Below are 18,063 nucleotides of genomic sequence, written 5' to 3' on the forward strand. Positions count from 1 at the left end.
GCGTGGTCTTTGGCGAACTTATGAAAATTTATTAGCAAGCATCTGGAGTCATCTAATTCAGCCTGGATAATATTAAAACAGAATCAGGTCCGCACTTCATATAACAATTTGCATGAGAAGAAAAACCAAGCTCCTAACGCCTAACTTGATTTGTTGGTTGCAATTCGTAATGAAATTCGAGCATGCATATTTCGGCTTACTTGGCGGCTGAACGGCCTCTTCTTAAAGTCGTCTTGACCTCCGCAGTCACATCCGCAGTCCTAGACTTGGTCTTTTTGGTGGGTGCAGGGGGGTTTTTCGTGTCAGTTTCTGCTTTTGCCGGGGAAGCCTTGCGTTTTCGCAATCTAGTTCGGGATTCGGGGACTTTTTCGTCTGCCACCTCACTTGCTTCCTGTTTCACGGTGGTCTTGCTTGTATGGGCCCGAGTTTTCTTTCCGTTGGCTGTTGTCAACTCTTCTAAGTCTTTCGCCGTTGGTTTGCGTTTCTTAGACTGTGATTTTGTTGCAGATACATCATGATCACGCTCTTCAGAAGTATCAAGCTCTGCGACATGGGGGTTTTTCTTTTGGACTGTCGGTACTATAGCACTGGTCCTTCCACCAACAGTAACAAAGGATATTGGATCGCCATTTAGCATTGTGGATGGCTCTTTCTTGCCTTTATTCCACCTGTGGCGCATCAGCCAGTCGGCAGGAAAACGTGCGGAATCTCCGAGTAGATCGACAGCTGTGGAGCAAACATAATGAATCGCCGAGTGGAGCTCTCCGATTTGTTTCTCACGAAGAGTGTTGCTGACTTGCTCTGGATGAATTTGAGAGTGATACAGAACCTCGTCACTAACAAAGATAAGTATCCCACAGCCGTAATTACGATAGGAAGTGTACATACGCCATCCAATTACCGAGTCCGCTGATAATGGACTGGTCCAGCAGCAAGGCCTTAATAGGAACCCTCTTTTTGGCCACACGCTCTGTCAACCAGGCCTCAGTAATGACTGCTTTATCTAGAACAGGGTCGGGCCCGTTCTCCTTGAGAGGCGAATGGGACCTGATATCTGCTCCAGGACAGTTTAGCAATCGAACACGACCGAGCCTGCGGGGGTCTACAAATGCTGCCTCGGTTTCTGCCTTGTCATCGAATAATAATTGAAACTTGCAGAATTTTGGAGGCCACGAAGTAGCTTGAGCTGCTGTTGAGGCACGATAGTGGCAGCAGGTAACGCCTTTGATACTCAACCACCCAGTCATTCCAAAGTGCATCACTGGGTGTGGAGGTTCAGACATGACTAGCCAAAAGTATTTCCCCTGCTGGCCAACCCCAACCACTTTCTTACCCTGCATCTGTTGTTGGAACTCTTCCGAGGACGTTCCCACTTTCCCAAAAACTAAATCATCGTGTTCGGCGACAACCGTAGAAATTGTTTTTCCTACGAGATTCGCGCGAATAAAGTACACAACTCGAGCAACTTCCGCTAACTCAGGCATGGTAACGTAGGGCTCTTTCGGCGAATGCCCAAGTTTTTTCTAAACGGGGTATCTCGAAAACGAAACCAGTAAAATTCCGAAATTTCAAAAAATCTATCACAAAGATAGACAAAAAAAAATAATAACAAATATGGCTTTGAGAAGCAGTCCTATGCATTGGTCAGTAGGCTGATTAATTGGGAACACTAAGATAAGGCTAACTAAACAAGAGAACAATGTGAGATGGGAGTGACTATATTGTTAAGACGAAATAACATGAGATGAGAGTGCTTCTAAGTGATGAAAGTAGTTATGACCCAAGGGAGGCTGAAAAAGAAGATTTTAGGCACCTTATAGTGAGGTCAGTCTAAATCACCAAGCTCTCTACAGGCTCTTGATGAAGGGAGTGAGTAGCAAACAAAATTAGCTATTTTATGAATAGGTATCACAATATGCAATATGCCTGAACAGCCTCAGCAAAGGATGAAGTCACCCATCTAGAGGACCAAGATGGGTGTAATGAAAGTGATGTTTGGCGTTGGGGGCCAATGTGCCCAATCAGCAGCTGGGTTGCGAGCAAGCGATTAGTCAGCAGCTTGAAGCACACAACCTCAATGGACTTCGAGGATAGCACCAAGTATTCGATCTACAGCGGTGTCTAGACCGTTATGCTGCTCTGGCACCCAGTAGACTCGGACACAGCAACCATTGTCGGTCATCCAACCAATAGTGGGATATATCAGGGCAATAAAAGGAGGCATGAACGAGCTCCCACATAAAATTCACCATTAGGCTCTACTAGCTCTTATGGGCTAGACCTCATTGAGCATCAAAACCGAGATTCGATGAAAGAGAGCATCATGAAGATCTGATGTAGATGTATCGTCAGGAGAGTTCGATACTCCTTACTGCTCCCTAGCTTCTGCAATTTTGCCAGTCTCATAACGTCAAATGTATGTATGGAGATTCCGGCCAATATGTGGGGTTCCTTGTGTTTGTGGAGGCCAGTGAAACAACAAGTAGTATTGGAAACCCTCTTCAACTCTTGTTAGTTAATTCATCTCTGTTAGAATATAGCAAATATCAACGGATTATTATACCTATTCAGAAGGGAGAGATACTCCTAACCCAATTGCATGAGACTATTCACGTGACATATCAAGTGCTCTATATATATGTGTGTATATATGTGTGTCTGCATGGAATATGCAGGAGGACATTTGAGAACACAAATAAAGCGCATAAATTAAGTATATAAGACTGCATGGCTTTGAACAAAAAGCTGCTCTGTTCAGCTAAGCAAATTTGTAGGTCTTGTTTCTTTTTCCTGTGACTCTTGGTCAGAACCAAATGTGATGCGCCTCCACGTGATTGAGTATTCGGGCTTCCCGAATTGGGCCTTTTCAAGACAAAGCTCATCTAATAAGGATTTGAAAACCCACCATCATCCGTTCACTCCTCCCTGTATATAACTGGCAACGACATTCAAAGAAATTTAAGCGACTATATAAGTGGAGTTTGAATTCTACCTTAATTACATTAAAGATTAGAAGCTTTTTTAACCCAATTTATATTCAAGCTCCAAAGGTGGATTTGTTCTGGGCGAAGCATTCGAAGCCTGCCAGTGAGGCGGTTTCATCCCAAAATAAAACGATGTCACGGCCATCGACGACGAGGCCTTTTCTAACACCTCAGCTTTGTTTTAATGAGCGCGCATTAAGAGGTGGGTAGACCCCTGGGAGATATTGTGATGTATGGTATCCCCAGGTTTCCCTGAAAGAGTACTCGCCCAGGCTAACGATGGGTCGTTTTTTCTAGACTTTTTGCGAATTTCAAGGTCTACCATTGACGACTCCATTACCCAGAATCTAAATGCCCTCGTAACGCCTGCTCGCACTGGGTTTGATCCCCTATCAACTGCTGCCCGGCAAACCGAGTTCGCAAATAAAACCCAAGTGGACCCGGAAAGCTGCCAGATATTTAAAAACAAGGTGCTGTTCCCATCTTGGCAAGTACGTTCAGATGTATTAAATTATTGCGCCGGCGTGGCGACGAGTCCGGATCCAGAGGACCCTGATCTGGTGTTGCGACAGGTGGAATCTGCGAAGGATAGAGAAAGAGTTATGGACGAGCGCTTGGACCCATATTCTGCACGATTTTTTCCTAAAGAAGCTCGGACAGAATCACTCGCGATGCTGATACGGAACGAGCGGGGGGTAGAAAACATTGTCCGGTCACGGACTTGGGGGATGGTTTCCGATAGATGCGGCACTTCCTTTGAGGGTTGGGAAGACGCACTAAATCGATGGAGAGAGCAATAGAGGCCGGTTGTTCCAGGATCAATAAACTACATGGACGGCGTTTTCGAGGCAAAATCGCAACTCTCAATTCCCACAAATTATATTTCTCATGCCCCATATGCCTGGTCCTTGCCTCTAAACCTAAAAGCTTTCCTCAAGAGTCAGGATACCGCATACCTCTGAAAATGCATTTGAACTGGTGTAAAGTAGAATATTGTACTTGTAGTTCTTTCCTGAAATATTTATGTTTTGGTCTGACTTTTGGGAAGGAAGTCACGGATAAACTATTTTCCTTGCGATTGTGGGCACCGACCCAATCCCGCCAGAATTCGTGATGCCCAGCAGGCTGCTGGCAGTGGTTCCGGGAGGAAGAGCATACATAGCTGCAAAAAGCAGATTTTACTACTCTGTTTTTCTGTGGTTTTCATCTGGAAAATTTGTAATTTTTTGAAGATTCACAGACACTTTGAGCAATTTCCCGTCCGGCTCTGGCTACCATATCTCCCTCCGCCTGAAGCTCGAGAGCAGACTGCGATGCCTCAGCCATTGAGCTCTAAAGATGGCTCATTATTTCGCCAAGTAGTGCGACTTTGTGAAAATAAACAATACAAGAAGGGTAAGCCATTCATTTGAAGAGCAACAAATCATATTCTGAAAAAGGCACAGTAACTAACGACGCCGAGAGTTAGGGCTTAAGGCTGCCGAACAGATTTTGCGCAAAAATCCTAACCATGGCGATACGATAGCAATGAAAGCTCTCATGGTAAACTATCAAGGGCAATCGGACGAAGCATTTGGGTTGGCGAAGACAGCTTTGAAGAACGACATGAAGTCGCATATCTGCTGGCACGTTTATGGTTTGCTGTATCGTGCTCAGAAGAACTACGATGAAGCAATTAAAGCGTACCGATTTGCCCTCAAGCTCGAGCCAGAGTCTCCGCAGATCCAGAGGGACCTGGCATTCCTTCAGGCACAAATTCGGGATTTTTCTGGCTACGTACAAAGTCGTACAGCCATGTTACAACAAAAACCGGGCATCCGTCAAAATTGGACTGCATTAGCGATTGCGCACCATCTATCAGGCAATTTGACAGAGGCAGAAAATGTGCTAACGACCTATGAGGAAACGCTCAAGACGCCTCCCCCAAGAACCGATATGGAGCATTCAGAAGCTGTTTTATATAAGAATTCGATAATCGCGGAATCGGGCAACTTGGAAAAGGCACTTGAACATATTGAGGCAGTTGGCGACCAATGTTTTGACGTTCTGGCTGTCATGGAAATGCGAGCAGATTATCTTTTGCGATTGGGCCGAAAGGACGAGGCCGTGGTTGCATATGAGGAACTTTTAGAGCGCAATTCAGAAAATTCGCAGTATTATGATGCTTTACTCAAGGCAAAAGCTATTGATAAGGAAAACCACGCGGAGTTGAAGGCGGTCTTTGATTATTGGGCCGGAAAAAACCCACGAAGCGATGCACCCCGCCGAATACCCCTTGAATTTCTGGAAAAGGATGATTTCCGCCAAGCAGTCGATATTTATCTTCAGCGGATGTTGAAGAAGGCCGTTCCTTCCACCTTTGCAAATATTAAATCATTATATTCCAACACTTCGAAACGCGATATCGTTCAGGAACTTGTCGAAGGATATGCAACTGAAGGCCTTAGCACTAAAGCAAATGACTCAGCGGAGGATTCTAGTAAAGTAAACGACAATTTTTTGAGCGCTGTGTACTACTTTCTTGCCCAACATTACAATTATTATCTCAGTCGCGATTTGGAGAAAGCAATGGAATATATTGGCAAAGCAATTGAGCTTGTTCCAACATCTGTTGATTACCACATGACAAAGGCAAGAATATGGAAGCATTACGGCAACCTTCCGAATGCCGCTACAGCTATGGATGAGGCGCGATTATTAGACGACAAAGACCGGCACATCAATTCGAAAGCTGCAAAATACCAGCTACGCAATGACGAAAATGACAAGGCGCTGGACATTATGAGCAGATTTACGCGAAACGAACCTTCTGGAACTCTTGGGGATCTTCTTGAAATGCAGTGCATTTGGTATTTGACAGAGGATGCCGAGTCGTATCTTCGTCAGCGAAAAATTGGCCTCGCACTGAAACGATTCCACGCCATTTATGAGATATTTGATATTTGGCAGGAGGATCAACATGATTTCCATAACTTTTCGTTACGTAAAGGTATGATCCGGGCCTATATCGATATGATACGATGGGAGGACCAGTTGCGATCACACCCATATTACACGAGAGCCGCGCTTGGCGCTATAAAGACGTACACTATGCTTCATGACGAACCCGACCTCGCACATGGGCCAGTTCCTGTTGCTGTTAACGGCGTTGATGGAGACGAGGACAGTGCCGAAAGAAGGAAAGCGCTCAAAAAGGCAAAAAGAGAACAGCAGAGGCTAGAAAAAGCAGAAGCTGAGAAGGCGAGAATGAAAAAGGCTGCTAGCTCCACCGGCGTTACGGAAGGCAAAGTAGAAGACACAGATGCGCTGGGGTCCGATCTAGCCCACACGCAGGACCCCATGAAGGAGGCGATGAAATTCCTAACACCGTTATTGGAGATGTCTCCCAACAACCTTAAAGTGCAAATTGCGGGCTACGAGGTTTATATTCGAAGAAGTAGGTCTTTCCATCTGTCGACGCCATATTTAAGTGTTACTAATTCAATACGCAGAGAAATATCTCCTCGCTTTGAAGTGTCTTCTTGCTGCACACGCCATCGAACCATCCAGCCCTGCGTTGCACATACAACTCGCCAAATTCCGAAAAACCCTCAACAGCCTATCTGAACCTCTCCCGTCTGAAGTTCAAGAAATCCTCTCTTCCGAATTCGAGGCTATCCTCCCAGCATCCCAGGATCTCTCTGCCTGGAACGATACCTATCTCAGCAACAATAGCTCGAGCATGTCGCATGTGCACGCAGCTCTTACTGTCCGACGATTAGTCGACCCAGAGAAAAGCGCTCAAACGGAGAAGGACCTTGCGGCGTCTATTGACTCAGACGTCGCATCCATGGAGTCCGCGCTGGCGGGTCTCCACCTGCTCGACGACTGGCGCAGCGGATCAGAGACCAAGTCGTTGTACATAGATCAAGCGCACAAACGGTGGAAGGAGGCGTCGATGTTCCAGCAGTCCTAAAAACTGGTTCTCGGCATAGCTTTTTCCTATAGCATTCATTCTATGTAGACTATTTTTCCACCTCCAGTTCAGAGATTAAAACTTAGCAAAAAATGCATCATCTAGTTTGACCACTGCGTTTCTTAAGGCTGTGCTGGACAGCGTAGTTTTACTCCGTACTCTGTCTAGTCGTTTTCTGGACGCGTTTCCTTAACGGCAGAAAGCGTTGGCCCGGCAACGGTGCCTTCTACCCACCATGACAACATCGCCCGCCGCCAAGCCCGCGACAATAGGAGGCCTCCGTCACGCGCCGTCGCATTTACGCCTGTTCATCGCATTCTCACAACTTGTGTTCCTCCTCTTTCCTATTCAGCGTGAATTGTCCATTGTTGTACCAGCTGCCAGAATACTATTTATTTCACCCCTTCTCGCCCTTGAATTCCTTCACCCGTCTTCCCTTTTTTGTCCAAAATTTTCTCGCATGGTGAAGCGGATTTGAAGTCACCATATATTATTCAACAACCGATTGCATATTTCGAAAGCGTGCGAAAATGGCGCGCCTTTCCACGGATCCGCGGAAATGGTACGTGTACTTCTTTTTTTTTCTCCTTCGCCCCCATAGCTACGGTGAAAAGCTCCGATTCTACGACCCAGCATTGCTAACAATGTTTGAAATCCGGCGCATATCTGTTGCGCTTCGGATTTTTTTATTTCTCTTCCTACAGCTCTCAATCTGACAGTGGTGAAGTGGTAGATTCTGCCAAAGCGGACTCCTACAGGTTCACACCCAGACCGATGATTCAAAAGCCAGCGCGTCTGTGGGATCGCAAACCAGCAACCCCGGTCGAACCCCGCTCAAAATCGCATAAAATTTGGAAAAGATTCAACACGACTGCCAAAGCCATGCATAGTACAGAACCACAAGCAGCTATTGATGTGGACATGGTTGACGCCGATCAAGAAGTATTCTTCGAGGAAATCAGCCTTGCGAAGTTCTGCGAAAGTTTACGGGGAGTTAAGAGACAGTGTGTGAAGGCCGGTATTAAATCAAATGAAGATGGCTGGGAAATTGCAATTGTGGAAACGAAATTCGACAGCGAAATTTTCATCGGCAAACGCAAACTTATCGTGAAAGAGGAATGTGGAGAGAGTTACAATGCGGCCGATGAAGACATTGAGCTCGATATTGACGGAGATTGTGAAACCGCAGATAGTATCGAGGAGAGTATTGAAGAATATGAAGAGACACCCACCAAGCCAATCGACAATAAACGCTCCATTTCCCCGTTATCCGAATCAAGCGATATACTATCCACCCCGCCTAAGGAAATGATAGACACAGCATTATTAGCCCCAGCGACAGCCTTTGCTAAGGGTGAAAATATTACTGGGTTTAAAATATATGAGGATGAGGGAAATAGCCCAAGTGCTTTGGCAGAGGCTTCAGATCAAGAAACTGAAACTGTTCATCCAAAAGTTGAGGTGCATATTAAATCTCCCCCGAATGTACCACCAATTTTCAAACGATCATTTCCCGATGAAGACGACGACGCAGAGCTTCTTTTCAACTTCGTATCCGAGGCAAAAGCAAAGCGATCCGCCAACGGTACGTCTAGAGAAAAAGGTGCATCAAAGAAGAGGGTGTCGGCAAATTTCTCGAAATCACCTCGCAAAGGCGGCCGCCGGGGGTCTAAAGATCTCCTTAGTTCTATTGAAAATGTCGCAGAGGGCGAGAAAGCAGTCCCCCCAGACCCAGAGGTTTCAATTTCGTCTAAACCCAACGAACAGGATGATAAAGAAAATCAGCCCAAGGTGAATACCACCGAAGAAGAGCCTTCTACTCCATCGCCTAGGAGACGCGGGCGTCCTAAGAAAGTCGTTCCTCGAGTTCCAGACGAACTCCCGCTCAAGCGCTCAGACGGCACGGAATTTGTCTTCAAACAGAGGACAGAGGCGCAGCAACTCGCTCTAGCCACGAAAAGAAATACCAAGAAAAACAAAGGCGATTCAAAGTTGCCCAATATTGTTTTAAAGACTATCAATACTATGATCTTTGAAGAAACTAGCTCTCTTTCTCCTGAGTCTTGCGGGAAAACTCGCAAGACGGTAACTTGGGATGAACAAAATCTTGTTGCTTTCGCCGAAGAACAGATCATTGTAGAATTTGACTCCCCCGATGAACTGTCCCCCGGGCGAAGAAGTTCGCGGCGTTTGGCGTCGTTGCCTGCAGCCCCTAGCACTCCACTACGTTCTCCAGTGCCGAGAAAGATGCGAAAATTGGGGGCCAAAGCCGCGTCCGTCAACAAAGATACCCTTGAGTGCATCCAGGTGATGACTCCTCCAACGGTTAGTGCTGCCGCTCCATCTCCCGTCAAGGCAGCGAAGAAAGTAAAGCCACTTCGCCCAATTAATGGCACGCCAATTGCCAAAAGAAAGGCGTCGACTGCTGGAGTGAGAAGGGTTAAGATTAGGGGAAGTTAATTGGGCGAAGCTGGATGCGAGAGATTGTCCCCAAGGGATACATTTAGTGCGAAGAATAGAGAGTCAACATTTCCATCTTGCTAAATTTTGAAGAGCGCAATACCAGGCGTGTCGTTTTTGCATTTTGCCTACTTTTCTTGTTGGCATTTTTTGTCCAGTCTAAGGGATCAAGCGCGTGGCGTTGGCTAAAGATGTTTGCTACTCTTCCAGAGCTGGATTCGGTTATGCATTTGCGAGTACTTGTGGGTTTGGAGACGAGAAATTTCCTTCTTTGTATTTCAGTTTGTCATGTTTTCTCTTAATCTTCTTTTCTCTTCTTTCTTCTCCCATTTTATCTTTGTTCGCCTACGAGGCTCCTTGCGCCTCAGAAGCGTAGGTACCCGACTGTTGTTCATACTTTGTACGTATGAGATACAGACAGTGGTGCCAACTGCAATATGGCTCCCATCCAGAGCTGGCCATCGGAGCAGGATTGGCTGTCTTTGACAATGATCAGCGTCTGTGACCAGTACAATTCAGGTTTGTTTCCCCGCATCGCGCAAGGTTAACCAGATACACTCGGGCAAATCCCTGTTGCGTCCTCGGGAACGGTGCCACAAAGGGTGACCAACGCGGGAGAATCCCGATTTTAGTTAGGTATATCCGGAGCTATTTTACTTCGTAAAAAAGGCTCTTTTAAACTACCAGCTTGCATAATGTTTTCATTCAGGTCACATTCTTTTCTTCTATTTTCTGGTGCTCGACGGACGTGGTGACTGAGTAGCGGTGCCAGAATGGCGGCTCCGATGGAGGAAAGCGGCAATAGGATCTTCATATTACTCGGGGTGATGATCTTTGGCTTCTTGCTCGCGGGGCTAGTGTATACTTTTCTTCCTTTTTTTCTTCGGACATTTTAGCTAACATGTATAGCTTTTGCTACATGATAATCAAAGCCCGCGAGAAGTCTTTACAGCGTCAACAAGAAGACCTCTCGAGACAACAACGTGAGGGCACTGTCGCTGTCGCTGATGCCGAACGCAGCATCGGGTTGACAGCTCTACAGCCAGGGAGACAACGTGCTGGCACAAAAGTAATGAAGCTCGAACAAATCAATGATCTGTTTCCGATGTTCCAGTACAATCGGTCAAAGCATGAAGCATCTACGGTCAAAGGAGAAATAGCTGCTTCTACCGACGAGGATGTTCTCGATTCACAAAAAAGCGAGTCTTCACTTAACGCATCTCAGCAGCACGAATCGGTATCTAACAAGAATTCTCGCTGCGAAGTTCCGGAGTCCGGGCTATCCGAGGTAAGGAGCTTGCTTCGAGGTCGGTCTATACAGACGATTAGGTTTGCCCTAACCATATCACAGAATCAACCCGATAAGCCGGCATCTACCGAAGACTGTTGTGCCGTTTGCCTAGATGCCATAAAAAAAGAGAAAAATCTGAGAAAGCTCGCATGTAGCCACATATTTCACGCCGACTGCATTGACCCATGGCTTACGGAACGGTTCGCGCGGTGTCCTGTTTGCAAAATGGATATGATTTAACGGCTCGATAACTCTGCATATTTTGAAGATGAAGATAATGAGTTCGAATGCCATATGCTTGGCCAGGAAACGCAATCCGCGCCTCGGTCAGGACCTGCTGCGGGTTCATTCCGAATCACCGCTGTCCAGAAATCGGCACCAAACTTAGGACCACTCCACCACTCCCATCGCCGCTGTTCGCGCCACGATTCGGCATGAAAACGAATGGGCAGATTTTCCACGTGAAAATAGAAAGAGAATCTCGAGCCTGTCACCACGGCTTGATAGGCGAGCTCAGGAATCAATCTTTGCTCTGGTCCGTTTTGGACCAGTATTAGTTAGGTAAGCGGGCTTTCTTCGGGAAAATGTAGGCCCGATGATCTATTAGTTAGTCATCGTCAGCCGCTTTGTGATATGTTTGAGTTTGGGGAAGTGGGTCACGGCACACGTCATAGACCTGCCCCACCACAATCCTCAGCGTTGCGCTTGGCAACGAAGACACTACGCACCAGTAAGCCGCACCAGTAAGCCGACCAAGAGTAAGTATATTTTTTCCTGCAGTCATTCCTTCCAGTTTAACATGACTCGAGTCCCGCGCGATTAAAAACTGGCTAAAAACTCTGGTCTTAGAAGCTGATGTTATACGTCTGCAATTAGCCAAACCCAACTTGACCACTATCTCGATACCGCTTTTGAGATCATTCTTTAATTTGCCATATTTCTCTATTGGTTGCACGATTGGAAGGGAGGGTCGTTTAGGCCTCAAATATTGATTGGTTTCGGTGGCCGCGATATTAATAGAAGTTGTAGTGCTGTATCGCTCTTCAATAATCCGTCAAATTTCTGCCCTTCATGATGTTGATGACATCCTAGGCTTGGTTCTTCCTTCCCGTCTAAACATGTTTAAGTGATCGGAAAAAGTAAACGGTGGTCTAAATAGAGCCGGTGTAGTCCATTTACGAGGTGATATAATGATCTTCGAGCAGACTTTAGTCTCCTGCCACGAAGTAGTGAAAAATATGATGCCGTTCCAAAAACCTTGTAATGCCACACCTGTTCCTGAAGCAAACAATAACGCATAGTTAGGTCTGGGGTGTATAAATATGTATATCCGATTTGTCGTTGCAGGAACCTATAAATGTTGTCAATAATGCTTAGTCTTGAGAAAATAATATAGGAGGTAGCCTTACCCATGTAACAAGTAAAGAGAGAAAATATAAACTTGCTAGTTTGGTGTACGCTGCAGCTGCATTACCCTCAGAAAAAGTTCTTCGAGTAACAGTCTTCTCTGCACCCGTCCCCTGCCCACTCGATTGTCTTTCAAGGTCAGTGATAGTCCCAACTGTATCAGAGCGCCTCATCTCAGCCTCCTCGGGTAGCGGGCCCGGATCCTCAAAGTCTTCTTCAATATTTTCTTGCTGAGATGCGGCTTCAGAAGGCTCACGAGTGACCATCTGTCTGCTCGGCCCAGGTTCGCCTTCAGCTGCACTACTCAGGCAGTAAGCGGAAACGATCGAAGAGGTCTGGCTTGGAGATGATTGTGATTGCTGGCGGGCTGGCTGGATTTCACCTGGCTGTTGCTCCCTAGACATATTGGCCACATGGTTGACAGAATTCGTCTGGCTGGTGTTTATTTGCCAGTCTCTAGAAGGTTGCCCATCTGAGGAGTGGAATTCCGTAGCATCTAGGGCGGGTTGACTGTACGCAGTAAGCCGTCTAAGTCCTCTTTCAAGACGGTAGATCTTTATGCCGGCGGCAATGTAAATTGAAAAGGTGATGATAAAGGCCAGCCAGATAGGACCGAAATATACGCTGAGGCGAAGAATGCCCCATGGATCGCTGATCCAGCACCATAGCTGAAAGTAGAAGGAAAAAGAATGGTATCAGTGGTGACCTAGAACAAAATAGGAACGGCCAACCTACAGTTGCATCCCCATAGACTCTCCCTCTGGACTTTGTCTTAATAAAAAAGAATACAACTGCGGGAATAAATTCAAATCCATAACAGAAAAGAAAGTACATCCATTCAAATTTCCGTAATTCAGGAATGGAATATGGTCCAAATAGAACCAGGTATACATTAATCGCTATGCATAGATTCCAGAGAGCATCAGACGCCGTAAACCTAACAAATTGTAAGCCAACCCTAGGCAAAATAGGAGAAGATCCGGCTTCATAGCACACCATTGGATGAAAAAAGCTTGGAACTTGCATAGTGGGCTAGTGACCCCAGCCTTGGGCCCTGACTCTGCCACCAATTCTCCCGTGTGGGCGAGAAGGTTGCCCCACGTCGCATAGAAGATCAGCCGATTCAGCGGGTTGTGGAAACGGGTGCTAGAGGTATAGGTTACAATCACAATGAGACAGGTAAACAATGAAACGGATGCAATAACCCGAGTAACGATTTGCAACGAAAGTAGTTGTTGCAGAGTAAGGAACTTGCAGCTGGGGTAGGGACATGCCGGGCTAGCCATTAGCACCGATACCACATCATCATAGATAATTGTAACGGGCTATCACTTCCGACACTTAAGCTTGAGCCTTGCAAGATGCCCGCATTCAATGAGAACCCCGGGTAAGCTATTGTGGGCTGTGGCGTCATTATTTGTCCAGTAGCTGTAAACCTCGCAAGAAGCTCAAAAGTCCCATCAAGCTTCCCCATCAGGTGACACAGGACCATGGGAGTTTCCAAAGCTTCCTGTTTTCCTGCAATGCTGTTGTTGGAACTAGTATGAGCTTTGAGATTGATTGTCAATAGGGTTTAGCGTTGATTAGGTAGTTAACAGACTAACTAACTAACCTGTGTCTGGCTAGAGAGCACTGACAGTGGCTTCAAGTATGATACCATCCCTGCTATGTCTCAATTAAATAGCGCCCAGATTCTGGAAGATGGCCTTCAGGCATCAGTACTCACTGAAGGCTGCATTCCAATGCAGAAAGCCTAAATCTAATTCGTTTTCAGTCTGGTGAAGATGACCTCGCCGAACCGTCATATCCCGCCGTCCGTTCTGTGGAGTGCCTGGAAGACCCTGAAAGGCACGTACGGGGCAACAGTCACAGTGCCTGAGGTCAACCTAAGCCATAAATGGGTGCTCATCACAGGGTCGAATAACGGCATTGGCCGCGAAGCAGCAATCCAGTTCGCAAAATCGGGCGCTAATCTGGTATTAGCGTGCAGACAACCGCCATCGTACGAAACGCACCCCGAGCAGGCCGTGGAAGATTGTAAAGCAGCTGCTGGGGAGTGCGGGGGACAGCAGGTGATTGAGTGGTGGGAGTGCGATATGGCCGACCTTGCGTCCGTCGAGGCTCTCGCAAAGCGATGGAACGAGACAAACAGGCCGCTAGATATACTGGTGAACAATGCCGGCATCGCCCAACCCCAAGGCAAGGTCGTTTTGACTAGAGATGGATTTGAGATATGCCACCAGGTTAATTTACTTTCCCACGCACTGTTGACGTTGAGTTTGCTGCCTTCGATCGCGCAGGCATCCAGCCCGCGTATCATATGTACCACGTCCTGCCTTCACTACTGGGGCGCATACGATTTGTCCAACTCCAACTCTGGGGATAACGCATACGCGAATAACAAGTTGTACTTTCAAATATGGCTTAGTGAATTGCAACTGCGACTACTTCGGCGACCTGATTATGATCACATCGTGGTGCATGGTGTTCATCCAGGCTATGTTAAGACTGGCATTTTTAGACATATCAATGACGGCAATGAAGCCTCAATGGGTATGGCCCTGCTTTCCTGGATCCTGCCTAGGTTGCTAGTGTGGGTTGGAATTGATTCACAGCAAGGCTGTCTGGCTATATTCAATGCTGCCACTGCGCCTGAATTCGGGTTACAAGTCGATAGTGTAGACGAGTTGAGAGGCGGTGCAAAGTATTTCAATCGATTGTGGGTGGATGACCCGAGTCCCTATACTAGGGATGCCACTTCTCGAGAGGAAGTTTGGGAATTCATTTTGGATGAATTGGATTCTAGCGGGAGACACAGTGTTCGGGAAGTTACGAAAGTTTTGATCTGAGACCTGGAAAAGAACAGAAAACCCACGGCAGCATACCCTGGTAGAAAAAACACTGGATTCTGGGGGTGCATGGTGATCTGCCTAGCAGTCTTCCGAGAGTCGCAGCTTTTGACGATTTATGGTAGGAAGGTGAGGTATGTTCTTTTTTGCTGGCTCATGATTTTTTTGGGTGATGGGGTAATAATGGGAATACTGGTAAAGAGAAGGAAAAAACAGAAAATGGGGGGGGTTTCAATGGCAATGGTTAAGCTCAACCCCCGTATGCTGGGTTGAAATCGACGCCTAGGTCACCGGTTACAGTGCCATGTCAAAAGTGTTGGCACCCTTTTTTTCAAGTGACACTTTTCAAACTCCAATTACCCCACAAAATTGTATGCTAGTATATTGAATAATATAATCAATATGGAGATAAATGCTTGAACTATTCCTTGTGTCTTTAATAATTTAATTATGACTTATTTTCATGGTGTATAGAGGAGTCTATGTGATGATAGCTTTCAGTCATATTTAATGAGATTTACAGAGACAATAATTTATAATTATTTAATAAAATTATTCTTAAAGTATTCTTCTACCAATTCTCTACATATTAATGTGTATTAATTGATATGTTACAATACAATTTTGTTGAGCAACTTGGTTGTGAAAAGAGTGGGTTTTGGTGTAAAAGTAGGGGGGGGGGGGGGGGTGCCAACACTTTTGACCTAGTACTGTAGCATGGATCACCCCACCGCCATTCTTATACCGAGACCAAGCAAGACACGACATGGCACTATGTCTGGGCAGATTGGCAAGTTCGATATTTCCAACTCAACCACGTATAGTCATTCAACAATTATTTTCCGCGCAAATTCTGCTCTTCTGCTCGTAATCGCTGGACAAGCTTCTCCCTTAAAAAAGGACTAAGGCCAAGACTGATTGTCTGTTAGATATAGGAGTATGGTAGTAGGGGTTAGGAGAGCGCCTACATCCCGTTTCTTGTTACAATTCGATATGTGCCTGAATAGAATCCCGTGTTAGTCCGGGGTAGAGACTTGGAATGAGTATGCATACCACTGGGCTGATAATTCCCATTCCCTTCAATATTACCATGTCCATCTACCTCTAGACTTCCAAATATATCCTCTGGCCTGGTAATGCAAATTAACCAAACTTCGCCCCAAACAAAACTGACCGGCACATTGGGGGTGGGAATATATCAAAATTTACCAAGCAATACGGCCATACTCCGGGGGATTTCTGCCATCGGAGACATGGATGAACCCACCACGCCTTCCGGACCCAGCACCGCCTTGGCCACTGGCTCCACTGCTAGACTCACCTCCTGGTTTCCTCTGCCGTGGATGATGCGTGCGAAACACTCCGCCAGACACTAGATTTGCCCCAGCCGTCGATGCCATAACTTGCGCTTGCGATTGGACGTCCGGGTCAGCATGTGCATGCTTGGCCAAGAAAGATTGTAGGATGCATAGGAATTCCGGGTTTTCCACGAAGGAATCTGGGGTTGGAGGGAGTTTGGACGTTGTGCCGATGGCGAGGTGGAGAGTTGGTGGATCGGTGGGGAGCAGGGAGAGAGTATGCGTGTCTGGAGAGATTCCATGACTAAACGTGTACTGGACTTGGTGGTTAGAGAGTGGTGTATCATGTCGGGTTGCAGGACAACATACGATATGAGAGTGGCCTTGCAGTGTTGATAGAGGTCGGGCCCTGATGAATTCAGGGCGGGTGACGGTTCGGCGTAAGGTGCCTATGAAGGGTGTCATGGTCGTCTGCGCCCCAAAGATCATCGATGCGGCCTTTGGACGTCCCCTTGAGTGTCGGATTAATTAACTAACTACTACTCTTTTGCCGCGTAGGAATACGTACTCCGTAAATGGTGCCGATGTCACCAAGAGCATGACGGGCCGAGACTCCAAAACTTAATTTCCGCCAGTGACATTTTTCACGACAAGCCGTCTTCTTGGATCCCTCCAGCTTCTTGGCCCAGTGAATAGTCCAGGAACACGACATACTCTGTAGTGTCGATCTTCTTATTTACTTACCTACATGCATACGAAACTCTTGATTTTGCCCTTGATTCCCGGCCTTGACCACTCCGTGCTATGAAAGCCGGGAAGAGGTGTAAAAGCCCGCTGTACACAGCCATAGCCATCGCTTGTTGCTTGCTCACAGTCCACCAATGTTACAAGCATCAAAAAACAAGAATCTTCACCCAATGAGCTTTAAAGGCGATTTGTAGATCTTTATTTGCCCTTCGGGGCTGAGTCACTCTACGAAGTATGTACCTGCCACGTCTCAGGCGATCGATAGCAGTATCACCTATTATAAGATCCACTAATATTCAAAACCAGACTGCAGAAGATCTCTCATTTGATGTCGTTTTCCATTTGTTTGTCAAAGGGAAGTCACTTCACCCAAAATTATAGATTGGTTGGGAGCATGGAGTATATCCCTGGGAAAACCCATCACACCTAGTTATTTCTGGATGGAGCCAAGGCAAAAAGCCATATTTTGGGTAGCGTCGCATCCCAGCATTTTATGCAACGCTGTGTGGTAAATATGCTTACTAACGCAAAAAGTGGGGGGCAGTCTTGCTGCCACTGTAGCCCAAAGAAAATAATACTGCTCATTGCAACGGCCATTTCTGTGCAGATTGATAAAACTTTTTAGAATTGTTGTGGAGATTGCGGTTGTAAAAGGGCTCATATCATCGTCCGGGACGCTATGTGGTATTAAACTAGTGCAGCGGGAGTGGCACCTTGAATTGTCACTGCAATAATAAAGGATAACTTTGTGAGAAGCGCGGCTAATAACCACTCCTCTCTGCCGTCTGGGCGTCGTCATCTCTTCGGACACGTGTAGCAGTGGATGCTATCATCCAGCATGGCAAGCAGCCGAACGCGGTGGTGGGGAAAATTGCCACCGAGTTTCGATGCAAGCTTGGATTCCAGCAGACCGGGGCACTGTGGGGGGGGAGGCATGGCGGGAGCTTCATGCCTTATCTACCTCCTTTAACAGTGTTCCTGACCTCCCATATGTGAACAAGGTACGGAGTATTTGTAGCTTTAATCTTCTAGAATATGACGGGTTATGATATGCGTAGGGAGGTGTCGGTAT

General features: G+C 46.5%; 8 protein-coding genes across 8 annotated transcripts; 5 read left to right on the forward strand and 3 right to left on the reverse strand.

The window, feature by feature from the left end:
* Window positions 1-196: 196 nt before the first annotated feature.
* LOZ57_003609 (uncharacterized protein) lies at window positions 197-1,484 on the reverse strand (the record flags this gene model as incomplete). Its single annotated transcript, XM_049252657.1, has 2 exons — window positions 197-836; window positions 889-1,484. 2 exons carry the CDS (start codon window positions 1,482-1,484, stop codon window positions 197-199), a joined length of 1,236 nt encoding a protein of 411 aa, XP_049108498.1.
* A 1,779-nt stretch (window positions 1,485-3,263) lies between these two features.
* LOZ57_003610 (uncharacterized protein) lies at window positions 3,264-3,784 on the forward strand (the record flags this gene model as incomplete). Its single annotated transcript, XM_049252658.1, is given in 2 exon segments — window positions 3,264-3,267; window positions 3,282-3,784. The coding sequence occupies 2 exon segments, from the start codon at window positions 3,264-3,266 to the stop codon at window positions 3,782-3,784; spliced, it is 507 nt and encodes a 168-aa protein (XP_049108499.1).
* A 513-nt stretch (window positions 3,785-4,297) lies between these two features.
* Window positions 4,298-6,939, forward strand: LOZ57_003611 (uncharacterized protein; the record flags this gene model as incomplete). Its single annotated transcript, XM_049252659.1, has 3 exons — window positions 4,298-4,379; window positions 4,453-6,420; window positions 6,476-6,939. 3 exons carry the CDS (start codon window positions 4,298-4,300, stop codon window positions 6,937-6,939), a joined length of 2,514 nt encoding a protein of 837 aa, XP_049108500.1.
* Window positions 6,940-7,469: 530 nt separating this feature from the next.
* LOZ57_003612 (uncharacterized protein) lies at window positions 7,470-9,399 on the forward strand (the record flags this gene model as incomplete). The annotated part of the gene is made up of 2 exons (XM_049252660.1): window positions 7,470-7,501; window positions 7,644-9,399. The coding sequence occupies 2 exons, from the start codon at window positions 7,470-7,472 to the stop codon at window positions 9,397-9,399; spliced, it is 1,788 nt and encodes a 595-aa protein (XP_049108501.1).
* Window positions 9,400-10,172: 773 nt separating this feature from the next.
* On the forward strand, window positions 10,173-10,930 carry LOZ57_003613 (uncharacterized protein; the record flags this gene model as incomplete). Its single annotated transcript, XM_049252661.1, has 3 exons — window positions 10,173-10,258; window positions 10,309-10,687; window positions 10,751-10,930. The coding sequence occupies 3 exons, from the start codon at window positions 10,173-10,175 to the stop codon at window positions 10,928-10,930; spliced, it is 645 nt and encodes a 214-aa protein (XP_049108502.1).
* Window positions 10,931-12,063: 1,133 nt separating this feature from the next.
* LOZ57_003614 (uncharacterized protein) lies at window positions 12,064-13,383 on the reverse strand (the record flags this gene model as incomplete). Its single annotated transcript, XM_049252662.1, has 3 exons — window positions 12,064-12,765; window positions 12,833-13,034; window positions 13,055-13,383. The coding sequence occupies 3 exons, from the start codon at window positions 13,381-13,383 to the stop codon at window positions 12,064-12,066; spliced, it is 1,233 nt and encodes a 410-aa protein (XP_049108503.1).
* Window positions 13,384-13,881: 498 nt separating this feature from the next.
* On the forward strand, window positions 13,882-14,946 carry LOZ57_003615 (uncharacterized protein; the record flags this gene model as incomplete). The annotated part of the gene is made up of 1 exon (XM_049252663.1): window positions 13,882-14,946. The coding sequence occupies one exon, from the start codon at window positions 13,882-13,884 to the stop codon at window positions 14,944-14,946; it is 1,065 nt and encodes a 354-aa protein (XP_049108504.1).
* Window positions 14,947-15,781: 835 nt separating this feature from the next.
* LOZ57_003616 (uncharacterized protein) lies at window positions 15,782-16,709 on the reverse strand (the record flags this gene model as incomplete). Its single annotated transcript, XM_049252664.1, has 5 exons — window positions 15,782-15,860; window positions 15,915-15,945; window positions 16,000-16,076; window positions 16,156-16,559; window positions 16,614-16,709. 5 exons carry the CDS (start codon window positions 16,707-16,709, stop codon window positions 15,782-15,784), a joined length of 687 nt encoding a protein of 228 aa, XP_049108505.1.
* Between the last annotated feature and the right edge of the window lie 1,354 nt (window positions 16,710-18,063).

The sequence above is a fragment of the Ophidiomyces ophidiicola genome, assembly GCF_022830035.1.
Source record: "Ophidiomyces ophidiicola strain CBS 122913 chromosome Unknown scaffold_12, whole genome shotgun sequence".
NCBI classification, from domain to species: domain Eukaryota; kingdom Fungi; phylum Ascomycota; class Eurotiomycetes; order Onygenales; family Onygenaceae; genus Ophidiomyces; species Ophidiomyces ophidiicola.